General features: G+C 25.3%; 1 protein-coding gene across 2 annotated transcripts in view; it reads left to right on the forward strand.

The window, feature by feature from the left end:
- Nucleotides 1–1,469: 1,469 nt before the first annotated feature.
- LOC100200716 (sodium/hydrogen exchanger 8) overlaps nt 1,470–18,498 on the forward strand; it is a 52,069-nt gene continuing 35,040 nt past the window's right edge. For both annotated transcript variants that reach the window (XM_065816686.1, XM_065816685.1), the window contains exon 1: nt 1,470–1,597. In XM_065816686.1, coding sequence (XP_065672758.1) covers nt 1,536–1,597 — 62 coding nt within the window. In that variant the 5' untranslated portion in view covers nt 1,470–1,535. The remainder of the gene's footprint in view (nt 1,598–18,498) is intronic.

Consider the following 18,498-nt stretch of genomic DNA (forward strand, 5'->3'; position numbering starts at 1 on the left):
AGGTGGGTTCCAGTCATCCATCCTTTCTGACATCTTGTATATGAATGAAGAAGGGTTCAAACTTTTAAATGACCTGTAGTGTGTGTTAATACCCCTAATCTACAAAAAAATATAATCAATTATAAATATGTCAAATTTATCCCGAACACCCTGTATATATATATATTCCATACATATATGACTATTCCTCAAAAAACCGAATATAGCTTGAAAATTGCTTTCTTTAGGGGGGTTAGGAAGTGAACGGGGTTCCAGCCTCAGCTAAAAATGAAAATAATTGCCAACTTGGCCCTGGCAAAATTGTAAGATTTAGCAGGGGTTGATAGCTGGGGCTAGAAAAAAATTTATAATACTTTATATATTATAATTTTATACTTACCTTTACTATTTATTAAATACTGTTATATTTATATATTTTTAAACTTTAATTTACTTCTAACAAGGTTGCAAGCAACCACTATTAAGATATGAGTTACTATATAATAAAGAATTTGTTAAACTCCAAGGAAACGGGTAAATGAAGACTTAAAAAATTCTAGATTGTATGAAAAGGAAAACATGAAGATGGGTAAGAGTAATAAGGGTTTTTTGATGTGCAAGGAAAAAAATTGGATTAATAAAAAATTTTAAAGCATCAAAAGACAGATACAGTAAAATGATGCAACTTGTTTAATAAGTTTTTAAGAAGCCAAGAATAAGTTTTGGTTTATTGTAATAGAGATGACAGCTCATTTGAGCATTGATGACAATAATGATAATGATAATGATGATGATGATGATGATGATGATGATGATGATGATGATGATGATGATGATGATGATGATGATGATGATGATGATGATGATGATGATGATGATGATGATGATGATGATGATGATGATGATGATGATGATGATGATGATGATGATGATGATGATGATGATGGTAATGATGATCATGTTGATCATAATGATGTTTATATATGCATGTATATACAAAATGTTACATGAATTTTGAACAAAAAAGATGTTTTAAGGTGTATAAATGATTATGCAGCCCCAGTCACAAAACAGCCCTGGCTCCAGCTATATTTTATCAAACCTGGCCTTGGCCCCAATCAAATATCAACTCCAGTCACTTATTAAAGGGGGTGTAAGATCCCCACCCCTGTAAAATTGCCTCTAATTATTAGTATATGTCAAGTAAATGTGCAAAGCCTAATGTCATCAATAATAGATTTACTATAATTTAAGTTATTAGTGTTTAGTAAACTTAATTGGTGACATTCAAATGGCAACATTAAGTTCAAAATTTAGAAAAATCTTGTTTGTTGAAAATGTCTGAAAATATAAATCTAGATTTTATTAATTATATTTAATTATAGTCTTGTTTGCATGTTTGATAGATATTATTATCATTTTGTCTGTGAAGTTAATAATTTGTATTATTGTTTTAGTTAAAGGGTTAGTATATTTTATTATTGTTTTGCTTTAGGGTTAATATATTTTATAACTGTTTTGATCGGTTAAATTATTAGTAAATAATAAGATGTAAAATGAGTTTAAAGTTATTTTGTGTCATTATATGTTTTGGTATCACAGAAACAATAAATTTCAGGTATGAAATATTTTTATTGTTATGTTTTGCACAAAAAGTTTATATATATATATATGTGTGTGTATATATATATATATATATATATATATATATATATATATATATATATATATATATATATATATTAGTAGAAAATCACTTAACAAAAATTTTTTCAATTTAACACTGTGTTTCATTAACAAAGATTCATCAGAAAATTTGTTGATGAAACACAGTGTTAAATAAAAAAAAAATTTTTAATGATTTTCTACTAATATATAATTGCTCTGTTCTTTTAAGAACATTGAGCACTCTATTGTGTAGAATACTTTTTAAAGTTGTTTAAATATATATATATATATATATATATATATATATATATATATATATATATATATATATATATATATATAATATATATATATATATATATATATTCTTTAAAAGTCATTTTCTTGTTATACGATACAATGTTATTAAAATTCAATAAATACAGCTGCGTATAAACTTTTTTGAAAAAAATATATTTGTTTTTATTTCAATATATATTATTTGATATTTCGCTGATCTATTGTGATCAGTGTCATCAGGTATAATAAAAATCGTTATAATAAAAACAAACCGTTAAAAAGATAACATTAAAAAGTGCATGAGAAAATATAAAATAGGATTAAATGCTGGCGTCAGATAATCTAATAAAAAATGGCCCCCAAGCTTTTGTTGTGACGTAATCACCATCATCCCTATTAAGAACATTTTTGCTACTTCCTAACGCTTGTCAAACTTTAGCTTTGTTTATTTCCAGGGATTCTCAAATTTTCAGAATATGATTTTCCGGAGCAACTGATATGGTTTTCAGGTTTAACCAGTCAAACATACCTTGGCATGATTTGGAATGCTCAGTAGCACCAGAACTATTCCATTTTCATTTTTTACTATTTTTCTGGTGCTCAATACATCTTGATATAATTTTTTTTTTGGTTTCACCAATGTATATAAAGTTGCATTTTATGAACATTTTATTTGGTAGACGCCTGGGTTGATATTTGGAAGAAGTTTTGTTTTATTGTTACAGAATATATTGTTTAAATTTGGAGATGATGTAAATATAACTTTTATGTTTTGTTTTTTAAATTCTTTTTTAAGTTTGGGGCCAACAATTGGTATCTATGGTAGCTTTATAAATGGTTGGTTGTCAGTTGGTTGATAATTGGTATTTTTTTCATCTATTTTAATATAGTCTCTGGCGATATTAGTTAAATTGTTCTTGTCATGCCCGTTTTCAACAAATATTTTTATTTAAAAATCAATTTCCTGTTGGAGGTATTTTTGTGAACATATTCTTTTTGCACGGCTTAAAAACCCTTTGAATACGCCAGTGATAATATTAGGATTGATATATGAATTTGATTTAAGTTGAATATTAGTAATTGCTTCTTTTCGATGTATTTGAAATTCATAGGCTCCATGCATTGTGTTCGTAATAATAATATCTAGAAAATTAAGTTGTTTTGGGTGGTTTTTGAGTTCAACAGTGTATTTTATGGCAGGATTTTGTTCGTTTAGGATATTTAGAAACATTTGTTGTTGTTTTATTGAGTTAAAGCGAGCGTGACAATTGTCTACATATCTCATGAAAGTTTTTGGTTCACACGTTTGAATAGTAGCTATATTAAGTGCTTTTCTTTCTATATTTTGTAGAAATACTGCCGCAATAACCAAACCTATAGGACCTGAATTAGGTATTATTCATTTATTATTTAAGACAAACCTATAGGACCTGAATTAGGTATTATTCAGATTTTGTTTTTATATAAAAATAGCAAACACTCAACGAAAGTTCTATTAATTGGTGTATGTCTACAAGCAAAAGTTTTGTTCGAGTCTTTAAGTCGTCAATGTCATTATCTAATATATCTATAATAACTGCAATAGCTTCGTTAATGGGTATGGACAAATATAAATTAATTATATCAAAAGAAACTTGAACTTCATTGGAATCTATTTTCAATGTCTGGCTTCATTAGCAAAATTATTTAAATTTTTGTTTTTGTTTAGTTTTAGTTAAATGATATTAATGAGGTATTAGGAGGTTCCATATGGTGGTGTTGATTGTTGATACAAAAGGACGCATTGGGTAATCTTTTTTGGGCTTGTGCGCTTTAATCATTTCATATATTCTAGGTGGTACACAATCTGATGGATACATTTTAAAATACGCAGTTGTGTCTAACTTATCCTCTTAATTTACACAATTGTTAACTTTAACTACTATATTGATATATATATATATATATACATATATATATATATATATATATATATATATATATATATATATATATATATATATATATATATATATATATATATATATATATATTTATAGTATAAATTAGTAAAAAACACTTATCTAACTTTTTTCTGCATTTTTAAGTTTCACCATTGCTGGATCATCAGGAAGAGTTACTAAATCTCAAAAAAAATTCAATTTATAGAAAAAAATATTTTACAGGAAGTTATAAATTATTATAACTAAAAATAAAAATAAAATTTTTTTTTAAATACTATATTTTTTTGGTTAACGGGAAGTTACAGAAAGTAATTATAAAATAAATTTTTTTGGAATGGGGATAATTTAATTTGGTCATTTGTTTTTATAATTTTTTAAGAGGTATTTATTTTCGTGTCTACATTTAGAAATTAATTCAGATTTTATATTTAATAAATTTTTCTGATTTAAATGAGTAATTATTTCAAATTTTGCTTGCAAACATAGCATACATTTTTTGGAGATGTTATTATAGGCAGGGGCAGATTTTAGAATAGACCATTGTAAATTAAAATTTTTATTTTTTCTTTTAAATCCCACATATATTTTGACAGCATAGTCTCTTTTGAATATTTTTTGTATTAAACGATTGTTTGTGGTTGGCATAACGTTTTTTCCATTCCCCTCGGTTAAGCCAATATATTGTTTATCAGGGTTATTTTGTGAGGAAACAATGCACTTGTAAATTACATTTTTCGAAAGGCATTTTCCATTTAGAGGGCAATCAATTTTTTTTTACAATTACAATAATCAGTGTTTTTTTCTTTTATATGCTCATTTTTATTAACACGTAGTTGTGGCCTTTTATAATTCTTTCTGAATTTTTTGTACAACTATGTCCTTAAAAGAACAGAGCAGTTATAAAGTAGTAGAAAATCACTTAACAAAAGATTTTTTTCATTTAATGCTGTGTTTCATCAATAAAGACTCATTAGAAATCAGATTTCTGGTGAGTTTCTATTGATGAAACACAGCAATAAAGAAAAAAATCTATTAATTCATATATTATATATATATATATATATATATATTATATATATATATATATATATATATATATATATATATATATATATATATATATATCAGGCCTTGTTACGAGATTTCGCTGCGTAGCGAAAACGCGTAGCGCATTTCTAAGTAACTCAACTCAGCAAATATATTTTGCATCATTAGAAGTTATATTGCGTCACTAGCGTCTTTTCAAGTACCGCATTGTAATTAAAGTTATTTTATTAACGCGTTAAAAATCATACAAACAGTTTGTTTTTTTCTCACTATAACAAAAGTTACAAATAAAATCTAAGTTCTTATTAAAAAAATCATTTTTATTATTTTTTTCAAATATGAACTAAACTTTATTTTGAAAAAAATATTTTTTTCATGAAAGGTAAAATATTTGTTTATTTTCTTATGATTTTATATTTGGTTTTTGGTTATTTTATTAACTGTTAATACATTTTTTCTTATTTAATTTGTGATCTCTTTTTAATAATGTTTTTAAGCAATAAAGTTTTTTTTTGTTATTTATCAGTTACCAATAACATATTCGTGATCGTAATTTATTTTCGTAAATTAAATGAACGTCATTAAAACTTTACGTTATTGAATTAACAATAAACAAAATATCTTATTAATAAAATATTTACATCAAAATAAATTGTGCATTTTTTAAACTTATTATGACTAAAAATAATTTTTATATTTAAAAGGAATTTATATTTAATTCCTTAAGATAAAACTTAAAACACTCTTTTTTTTTAACTAATTTTTAATAGCAAAAAAAAAATTATGAAACAAACTGTTTCTTTAACAAAAAAATCTATTATTTTACAATTGCGGTTAAATGCTTTTACTTAGGACTTTATTTCTTCTGAATAAACGTCACGTTAACGGTAATCAAAAGATAATTTAAATATTCTAAAAGATATAAGTTTTTGCGTAGCGCAAAACTGCTGAACGCGTAGGCAAATCGCCTTTTCGCAAGCAAAATGTGAGCTGCGTAGCGCTTCTTAACAAGGCATGATATATATATATATATATATATAAATATATATATATATATTTATATATATTATATATGCATATATATATATATATATATATTTATTTTTTTATAATTCACCTCCCTAAGGCCGAGAAGGCCACTACAAATGAGGATGCTACTTGTGGTTATAACCCTCTCTCAACTCTATAACTCTAAAACACGAACCTTGACGAACAAGGCCGCTGCCGATAGAATCAAGTTAAGCGCGGTACTACTAGGAAATGGTGGGAATCAAACTCGGAACCGCTCGCTTGTAAAGCGAGCACTCTACTACTACACCACTACAGCATTATATATTATATATATATATATATTTATATATATATATATATATATATATATATATATATATATATATATATATATATATATATATATATATATATATATATATATATATATATATAAACAAGGCTTATTCTAAAAAAAATAGGGGCAGGGGTACTCTCTTGTTCCAACAAACTTTAGCAGAAAATTGGCCTTTTTTTCAGGAAAAAACGATATTTGCCAATAATTAAAACAAAAAACAATAAGCAATATTTAATAAAAAAGTCCTCAAATTTTTATTTGGGTGGCGCCTAAATTGGCTCCCAAATTTGGTTGATGCTATTGAAAATGGTCTAAAATAGCCCTAATATATATTATATATATATGTATATATATATATATATATATATATATATATATATATATATATATATATATATATATATATATATATATATATATATATATATAGATCTGTAGTTTGTTGTCTTTAGGAAGAGCGGAAGGAAAAAAGTGATTCTTACGCTAACACATACGTCACTTTTAATTACTTTTGACTTTTGTCCAACATTTGCGTGTTGTCAGAAAGTAAAAACCATTAATTTAATTACAAAATTTTTTAAAACATTCTGAATGTTTTTAACAATATAAACAATGTTTTTATTTTTATTTTTTTTATTAAAATGTTTTTATTTTTGTTTTTTTTAATAAAATATTTTTACTTTTATTTTTTTTACTGTAAATGCACGGAGTGCTGCTACATCGATTGACAAATAGTCTGACTCGCAAGGGAGTGCTGCTATATCGACTGACAAATAGCCTGACTCGCAACAGAGTGCTGCTACATCTACTATCTTTTAGCCTGACTCGCAAGGGAGTGCTGCTACATCGACTGAGGGTTTGGTAGGGGCAGGCAGTCTATGAATTAATAAAAAAAAAAATCCGGTCTTGTTTTTTAACTTTTACTTTTTGTCAACAAAATATGGAAGAAAACTTTCAGACAACATATAAGTGTATATATATATATATATATATATATATATATACATATATATATATATATATATATATATATATATATATATATATATATATATATATATATATATATATATATATAAAACCCGTAGATGTTGTCCGAAAGTTTTTTCTATATTTTGTTGACAAAAAGTAAAAATTAAAATGCAAGACCGGAATTTTTTTTTTTTATTAATTGAGAGACTGCCTGCCCCAACCAAACCCTCAGTCGATGTAGCAACACTCCCTTGCGGGTCAGGCTAAAAGATAGTAGATGTAGCAGCACTCCCTTGCGGGTCAGGCTATTTGTCAGTCGATGTAGCAGCACTCCCTTGCGAGTCAGGCTATTTGTCAGTCAATGTAGCAGCACTCACCTGCGAGTCAGGCTATAAGATAGTCGATGTAGCAACACTCCGCTCATGATTTACAGTAAAAAAAAATAAAAGTAAAAACATTTTATTAAAAAAATTAAAAATAAAAACATTTTATTAAAAAAAATAAAAATAAAAACATTGTTTATATTGTTAAAAACATTCAGAATGTTTTTAAAACATTCTGGTCAATTAAATTTGGGTTTTTGTGGTTTTTTTTAAAAACGATTTATTTGTAATTAAATTAATGGTTTTTACTTTCGTCCAACACGCAAATGTTGGACGAAAGTCAAAAGTAATTAAAAGTGACGTATGTGTTGGCGTAAGAATCGCTTTTTTCCTTCTGCTCTTCCCAAAGACAACAAACTATAGATCTATATATATATATATATATATATATATATATATATATATATATATATATATATATATATATATATATATATATATATATATATATATATATATATATATATATATATATATATATATATATAATATATTTATATATATATATTTAATATGTATATATATATATATATGTATGTTTATATATGTATGTTTATATAAATATATATACTTTTATATATATATATATATATATATATATATATATATATATATATATATAATATATATATATATATATATATATATATTCCTCCTTCCCCCTTCCCCCATCCCAGAGAAATTTAGCAGAAATTATTTGATTTTAGGCATTTTTTCGCAATAAAAACAATATTCGTCATAAAAAACGAAAAAAAAAGAAAAGATGCTTAATTTTTAATATGGGCAGCACCCAAATATGGTAGAGGCTTTCAAAAATGGTCTAGAATAGCCTTCTGATATATACCGTAAAATTACCAAAGTTCGGTCATTTGAGCTTTGAGCATTTATCACGCATAAATATATATGTATATGTATATTATATATATTACATATAAATATATATATATATATTTATATATATTGTATATGTATATTATATTACATATATATATATATATAATATACATACATAAATATGTATATTATATATATATATATATATATAATATATCTATATATATTATATATATATATATATAATATATTTATATATATATTATATATATATAATATATATATATGTATTTAATATATATTATATATATTTATATATATATATATATATATATATATATATATATATATATATATATATATATATATATATATATATATATATATAATACATATATGTATATATATATATAATATAGTAAAAATTCATTTAACAAACATTTTTCTTATTTAAAACTGTGTTTTTTCAATATAGACTTATAAAAATTTTTCTAATGGGTCTTTACTGATGAAACACAGTGTTAAATGAGAAAGTTTTTGTTAAGTGGTTTTCTACTAATTTATAATTGCTCTGTTTTTTAAAGATCATTGAGCACTCTGTTTTGTAGAATGCATTTTAAAATTGTTTAAATATATATATATATATATATATATATATATATATATATATATATATATATATATATATATATATATATATATATATATATATATATATATATATACAGGGTGTTAGCTAGCCTGATGGCGCCGCGTATAACGCGGTTTCCCAACTGGTTTAAATTTCCCAAAGGTTTTTAAGATCATAGTAAAAAAAAAATGAAATCAGTCTCAGATTTAAATTGTTGCGCTAGACTGGAAAAACGCAATAAGTACGCGCGACAAGGAAATGAAATAAGTTAATCAATTTAGAATTAATATCGATTTTTTAATGTGAAAAAAAAAGTCTCGTCATTAACAAGCAAGATCATTCATTCAAAAGTTGAAAAAAATGTTTTTAATTTTTAATTTACGTCAGTTATTCTCTAGTTAAATTTGTTCAATACGTTTGATAAATTTTTTTATTAATTTATTTTTGTTATTCAAAAACTCTTTATTTACATTCTTGCTTTTTATCTTAAGTTAGGAAAGTTACAAATAAAATTTGCATATTAATAAATATTATAATATAAAATAAGTTAATAACGTTTTTATAATTAAAGATTTATTAATAATTTCGGTAAAATAAATTACCTGGTAAAGTAAACCGAAAATAACAATAAAAAAAAATCAAAAATAAAACTTGCAATGAAACGTATTTTATATGTTATATTTGCGTAAAACATAAAAGAAGATAATTAAATAATATTATTTAATTATTAACCAATGTTTACAATAATTACAATAATTAATTTTTTTTTAATTTACAAATTCAAAATTTACGTAGATATTTAATGTATATTTGTAAATTGAAAAAAATCGATCTGCCCCTTAAATGTCTTTGTTACTTACTCGGTGTAGTTAAGGCAATTTTAAAATACTATAGCGTCTGTATGATATTTTGTTGACTACTACATATTTCCGTTAAATGATCAGGTTTGTGAATCATGAAAAGACGGAAAAAATAAAATGATAAGTTTTGCGGTATCATAAAATATAAATATTTGAAGCGAAAAAACCCAGACCGTAGTTTTTTTCTAAATCTTCTTAAAATCCTAATTTGCTTGTCCAAATTCGTATAAGATTTCAAATAAACACGATTTTTAGATAAAATGAACATCATGGATTAAAACTTTTAACGTTTATTGGCGCTTTTTCTTGATTGCAAGTTCTTTTTTGGTAGGAATTCTTGTATTTTTTGTAAAAATTGATAGAAATATTGTATTTTGACAACTATATAAAGCTTATAGGTCAGAAACAATTAGAACTAGGATCTATAGTAAATTAAAGCACTTTTTCAAAAGATTTTAACTAAATTCATGTTAACGCCGATGAGCGAATGTGATCCAAAGGCTCCAAAATGGTATTCTTTATATTCACAATTAGGGGTAGTAAAGGATTAGAAAATTATATAAAAAAGAGAAAAATTCTTCATATATTAAAAAAACCTGAAGCAAAAAAAAATATAACATCTAAAGCTTTTGTTTGGACATAATACGCCTATAAAGTCATGCCAAATTCAAATAAATAAATTTGTAATATAAATAATTTGTAAATCGCCATAACTACAACTACAAGTTTCAATAAATAAATTTATTAATTCATTCATTAAAACTGCAAACAATTTTTTTTTGTTCTAGTTTTCTTTCAACAATATTAAACAAAGGAGAGAAGCAATTTAAAAATGAAAACTGACAAAAATTGCTTAAAATTAAGCAAGTTGAATAATTATAATTAAACATTTATAAATTATAAAAATGTCCCTGAAAAATAAAACAGAAAAATATTCCTATAAATAATCCAGAAAAAATAGAAAATTTTTATTGAAACTTAATTGTATCTAAAAAATTGTATCTACTTTTTTAAATGTCAGAATGTAATGAACTTTTTTTTTTTTTAGCCGCACCTAAATTCCCAATTTCGCTAAAACGCTGTATGAGTTTTTTTTCTGGCTAACACCCTGATATATATATATATATATATATATATATATATATATATATATATATATATATATATATATATAATATATTTATATATATATATATATATATATATATATATATATATATATAAATATATTTTATATATATATATATATATATATATATATATATATATATATATATATATATATATATATGTATATATATATATATATATATATATATATATATAGAGAGAGAGAGAGAGAGAGAGAGAGAGAGAGAGAGAGAGAGCTGGCTCGTGAGCATTTCTTAGTGTGTGCAAAAAAAATTGCCGCCCTTATTAATAATCTAATTTTATCAGAATGACATTTTTTTGCAATTTTTTATTTACTGTTGATTTTAAAATTTTCCGCCAGTATATATATATATATATATATATATATATATATATATATATATATATATATATATATATATCAGGCCTTGTTACGAGATTTCGCTGCGTAGCGAAAACGCGTAAAGCATTTCTTAGTAACTCAACTCAGCAAATGTATTTTGCATCGTTAGAAGTTATATTGCGTCACTAGCGTCTTTTCAAGTGCCATTGTAATTAAAGTTATTTTATTAACGCGTTAAAAATCATACAAACTGTTTTTTTCTCACTGTAACAAAAGTTACAAATAAAATCTAAGTTCTTATTAAAAAAATCATTTTTATTATTTTTTTCAAATATGAACTAAATTTTATTTTGAAAAAAATATTATTTTCATGAAACGTAAAATATTTGTTTATTTTCTTATGATTTTATATTTGGTTTTTGGTTATTTTATTAACTGTTAATACATTTTTTCTTATTCAATTTGTGAACTCTTTTTAATAATGTTTTTGAACAATAAAGTTTTTTTTTGTTATTTATCAGTTACCGATAACATATTCGTGATCATAATTTATTTTCATAAATTAAATGAACGTCATTAAAACTTTACGTTATTGAATTAACAATAAACAAAATATCTTATTAATAAAATATTTACTTCAAAATAAATCGTGCATTTTTTAAACTTATTATGACTAAAAATAATTTTTATATTTAAAAGGAATTTATATATTTAATTCCTTAAGATAAAACTTAAAACACTTTTTTTTTTTAACTAATTTTTAATAACAAAAAAAAAATTATGAAACAAACTGTTTCTTTAACAAAAAAATCTATTATTTTACAATTGCGGTTAAATGCTTTTACTTTATTTCTTCTAAATAAACGTCACGTTAACGGTAATCAAAAAATAATTTAAATATTCTAAAAGATATAAGTTTTTGCGTAGCGCAAAACTGCTGAACGCGTAGGCAAATCGCCTTTTCGCAAGCAAAATGCGAACTGCGTAGCGCTTCTTAACAAGGCCTGATATATATATATATATATATATACACATATATATATATATATATATATAAATATATATATATATAAAAATATATATATATAAAAATATATATATATATATATATATATATATATATATATATATATAAATATATATATATATAAATATATATATATATATATATATATATATATATATATATATATATATATATATATATATATATATATACATATATATATATATATATATACATACATACATACATACATATACACAGGGGCTACTCTAGGAAAAAAGTTTTAGGCAGTAAACTTTTCCCCTTCCCCCTTTCCCCATCCCAGAGAAATTTAGCAGAAATTATTTGATTTTAGGTATTTTTTCGCAATAAAAACAATATTCGTCATAAAAAATGGAAAAAAAAAGAAAAGATCCTTAATTTTTAATATGGGCAGCGCTCAAATATGGTAGAGGCTGTCAAAAATGGTATTTTAAAAATAAAAAAATTAACAATAAAATCTAATACTCAACATTTAATTTAAAATGAAAGCATCTACTTTGACCAAACATTCAATACTATCTCATTAGTTTGGCGGCTATATAAATACTAATAACTTATCACAAACTTAGCGTTAATGAAAACTAGTCTTAAAATGTTGTTTTATTGTAAAATTTTGATATTAGTTCAGAAAATTTCAGTAACTAAGGAGGGCGTTGCTCGGGCTCACAAAAAAAGTCATTTTGGGCCACCAAAAAAATAAGAAGGAGCACATAAAAAAAGGTTCTTTTAAATATAAGTAGTAGTATTTTTACTTTTTATTGTAATTAGTCAACTTTTTTATTACTTCGGCCATTATCACATTTGGTACGCCACTGGTTAATAAAATTAGAAATATAATTTTCAATTAGTTTTAAAAGGTTTTTTCAATTAACACAAAAAAAATACTCTTTGACTTTAAATGAGCTTTGTATGTTTATTGGCAATTCTTGCATGGATTGTTGACCATAGTATAACAGCTATATCCACACAACCAATCGTAACAGGATTTGCAACGGATCTATAAATGTCTTTGAATTGTAGTTTTATCTCCGAAAAGAAAATGTCACAAGCTTGATATTTTTTAGAACTCAAAGAACCATCAGTTAATTTTGAAATTATGAACAAATTTTTTATTCAAATAAAATACCATGGTGTGTATCCGTTATGAAAATATCAAAATTTACAGGTAAAGTTACCGGTAAATTTTACTTTTGCAACACTTTTCAACAATTTACAATATTACTGCTAATTGTCTTCTTTGTTGTTTATCCATAAATGGCCAAAGTTAGAGTATTTCAAAATTTCACCAATTTTTATAAAAAAAGTAGTTAATTTTCAAAAGTTAGTAATTATTTTTTATAAATATAATTTATTTGGTGATTCATAATAATACTAAGATTCTTAATAAATACTAAGATTAAATTTGATTATTTATTTTAATAATTTGCTTATTTTAGATTTTAATAGTATGCATTTTTTCAAGTTGTTGTTTTGCTAAAGAATTATTTTAGCAGGTTGCATAAAAACATTATTTTTTTTATAGATTCATATTTACAAACTAATTACAAATATTATTAGGGAAAATATAGTTTGTAAAGTTTGAGATTTGGATGCTTTTTTTAAATTTTTTCTTAAATGATCGAAGTTGGTGATGGTGACCAAACTTAGGCAATTTATTTATATATATATATATATATATATATATATATATATATATATATATATATATATATATATATATATATATATATATATATATATACATATACATATACATATATACACACACAGTGGTGAAATTTTTTCTCATGTTAAAAAAAATAAAATGACCAACTACTAATTTGTATTGACTTATAAGAGCTGTTTAATTAAAAGTATATTTAGTAAAAAAAAAGTGAAATTTAGGATAAAAGCAAACTAAAAATGTCATAACTGCAGGCTTGGTTGGGAAGCGGGAGTGATCGCTCTCGATTACTGACGATGGAAATAATATTTAGTTGTGAAAAACTGGCCGGGTTTTGTAGTCGTTTTGAGAACATTTAAATCTATGTATGTCCGTAAAACAAAAAAAATTTATTTTACGAACATACATGGAAACATACATAAACTTGAATATTCTCAAAACATCTTGGTGCGGAAGAATAAAAAGAATATTCGCGAACACTAAAAACCTGCCAAATCTACGAGCAAACTAATTCTATTGGTTCAAAAAAATATGCTGACTAAACGAAACAAAGTTCTAGAGTTTTTTGTTGCATTGTTTTAAAAATTTTATTTTTCGAAATTAGTTGATATTTCTACCATAAATTGTTTTAAGAATATACTATCAAACGAACTAATACTTTAATACTACGGCTCATTCTCAGAGCTAGATCTGCAAAGCCGTAAGTCTTTTAAACTAATATCACTTGTTTACAAAAATAAATGTTGTAAATATATATTTTTTAAATTGTCAAAATTTTAAAAGTTTATTATGTATTATTGATTTTTATTTGTATATTCTTATTTTTTATTTAAAAGGTATGTATTCTTACAAACTCATTATACTTTAATTTAAAGTTACTTTTTTCTGTTTTAAATACTAATTAAAATTAAAAAGCTGACTCACTAAACATCATCAGTAATATTGTGAAGCAGTTCCGCTTCCTCTTCATAAAGTATTTTTAACCTTTTTAGTTGATTTCTATCTTGTTAATTTAATTTCTTCAGTAACTCAATGATTTTGTGTAGTATGAATTGCACATTCCAACATCTCGTGCAATATCTGTTCGCTTTCTTTTTGCTATCTTTCTAACTCGACTTCTGACTTTTGCTTTAACTTTCTTCGTTCTTCCTAAACTCACTCACTCTTGGTCAGCAAAGCGAGTGATGATGCTCTTTAGTGAGCTGAACCTGTCTTCCCTGGCCCGGGTATGTGGTCTCTATATGGCAATTAGCTGGAGGAGGATAAACCACAATACCCAATGATTTAATTATTTGATTTGTTTATCTTACTAAGAATTGTTTCAAATATGTTAAAATTTTCACGCGAAACATAAAATTATTGTTAAAAAAATTAACTTTTTTATTTATAAAATAATTTAGCCTAAATAAAACTAGAGCTAGCGTTAGTTTTTTCAGAATCTTGTTAGACTTTTCCGCGCCGGGGGCTATTTTTATATTGGAGGCCTTTTTATGTCACTTAGCATAAAAATGACTTAAAAAAAAAGTCTTCTTGACTATTTCAGGGCCCCTAACATTGCGGGACCCGGGACTATGCCCTCTCTAATCCCAAACCTCCTTAATCCAGTACTGGAAATAAGACACGAGTATATAAATAAAAATTATATTTAACTCTTTAATAAATGAAAGAACATTTGTTTCCTTATTAAGCAATTATTAAGATGTTACTTTATATAAAAAATGTCGCTTAGTTTTATAAAAAAATTATAAAAGAGTTATGTTTCGAAAATATTTGTTCAAGACGTATTTTATTTTGTTTTAAGTTTTTTCGCGTTATAAGTTATTTTCTTTTTCTAGTTTATTTTTTTTGTAATTGTCTCTCATCGGTCCAATTAATCTTTTTTGTGCTTTTTTTGTTTTTGTTTTTGGAAATGTTCTCAAAACGACTAAAAAGTCTAGCCAGTTTTTTGCAACTAAATGTTATTCCTGTGGTCAGTTATCGAGAGTGATCGCTCCCGCTTCCTGACCAAGCCTGAGCTGAAAAGAAATTATTTATATATTAAGAATAATTTTCTATTATTATCACCAAAGATGTTTTTACAGTAATTTCATTTACAAAGAGTTTTTAGAAAAATATTTCAATGAGCATCATACATAATGTTACTTATTACATTAATTTACTTATAAAAGTTTCAACAAAAATTTATTTTACTTATGAAAAATAAAAGATTCAACATTATTAACAATTCACGTACCCATTTACATGATTCAAAATATGACTAACATAATTTGAAAAAATGATACATTGGCATTATAAATTTAAAAAAAATGTTATTTTAAAATTTTCGATTATTTTGAAGTACCGAAAACTATAACACAAAAAAACCTTTGTCATCACTAAGTTCTCTAAATCTATCATTCACTAATATTTGTGGTCTTCAAAATCTTATCTCTTGCAAAGTTCACCAGACCTACTTGCACTTTGTGAAACTATTTTTAGTTCAGCTGTCTTATCTTGTGATCATAGTGTTGATGGTTATTTTCCTTTAATCCATAAAGACTCAAATAGCCTCATGCTTGGCCTGGGCATTTACATTTGTAAGAATTCACTCATTTTTTGGGAAACTAAGTTTGAATCCACACACTTACTTTCATTTATCAGCAAAATAATTCTCCAGAAAACAGATGTCTGTTTACTATTGCTAGAAAACATTGTAAAAAGGTTCGGTCTAACACCTAAGCTCACAATTCTCAGGTCACAATATCTTGTATTTTATCTTAAAATTTAGGCTCTTGTGACTTCTGGAGAATTTTTAATAGTATCTATAATAAGTGCAAATCTGTTATTCCACCTCTCTTGTGTGGTTTAGATTTTGTCGCCTCAACTGAAAATCATCAATATCGTCTCTTAAATCCATTAGTTACATTCTACCTGATATAGCCGAAAAACAGGTTGATCCATTGCTTGATATTTGTATCACTCTAGCTTCTATATTTAAAGTGATTTCCTACTTTGACTTTTCTACAGCCCGTGGTCCTGACAGCACACATATTACAGTCTTGCAGAAGTGTTCCCCGGAGCTGTTGTTTATACTTTAAAATTATTTAACAAGTACTTATCAGAGTCTTTTTTCCAGCCTGCTGGAAAGCAACATTTGTTATCCCTATTTTCAAAACTTCTGGAGCAAGGTCTTTAAGTCTTTAATTATTAAACACTTATTCCAACCTAAAAATAAGGTCGGCAATTATTTGCCAACTTCAATCTTTTAGAAAAAATTTGATGCAAAGGTCTCACCATAAAACATAGAAGTAAGGTCGACGATTTTTTGCCAACCTCAAACACTTTTAGGTCGGCAGTTAGGTCAGTGTTGCCGAATGCCAACCCAAATTCCGAGGGCTGCTCAGTCTTCTCATTCTACCTGCAATCTGTTAACAGTTTTTTTGCCAACCTCATTAGTAACTAAAGATTTTGTTGTGCTAACTAAAGATTTTGTTGTGCTTTTTGTTAGATAGATGTGGAGAGGCTAAAACTATTGCTCTCAAAATTTCTAGAGTCTTTGATAAACTTTGGCATGCTGGTCTTCTCCATAATCTCTCTTCTTATGGTGTATCAGGTAACTTCTTTATTATTATTGAATCCTTAATTATTGAATCCTACCAATCGTTATATAAAATTTGTCCTTGATGGACAGTACACTTCTTCATATCCTGTAACTTAAGGGGTTACTCTTGGCCCTACACTCTTTTTATTTTATATTAACGATCTCCCTGAAATTCTCACATCTAAGGTGGCATTGTATGCTGATACTATCATTTTTTATTGTATTGATAAGAAGCCAACACACTCTGATTGCTTGGTGGGGGCATTTGAGCTTAAAAAGTATCTCACTTGTGGCACAGCATGAAGCTTTTAGTGGCTGGTGAACTTCAACATATAGAAGAACTCATTTTGACATTTCCACTGTGGGTAAAGGATGCTGAAAAAGTCATAAAGAATGATGAAGACGTTTAGTTTTTAGAGTCCATGAAGACAGACTGCACAGCATCATTTGGCTCCCATGACTAGAAATTAGCATTAAAGCTACAGGGCAAGAAGGCACGACTGCAAAAGCAAGAAGAAAGGAGACTAAGAGCAGAAGAAGCAACTGCTACTACTGCTACAGTATCTGCTAATTGTACAGTAGAGCTCTCTAGCAACAGCAGTGAGGAAAGTAGTGATGAAAGTAAATTTGATATTGATAGTTCTTTCAAAAAAAAGAAACTGGTAAAAATGCACCATCGAACCACTCACACTGGAACGGCAGCTCATATACCTAATAACAAATTCTTGTTGCCAAAGCCACAATTCATGGAAATTCTCAAATTTCCATGAATTGTGGCTTTGGCAACAA

This window comes from Hydra vulgaris, chromosome 13, assembly GCF_038396675.1.
Source record: "Hydra vulgaris chromosome 13, alternate assembly HydraT2T_AEP".
NCBI lineage: Eukaryota > Metazoa > Cnidaria > Hydrozoa > Anthoathecata > Hydridae > Hydra > Hydra vulgaris.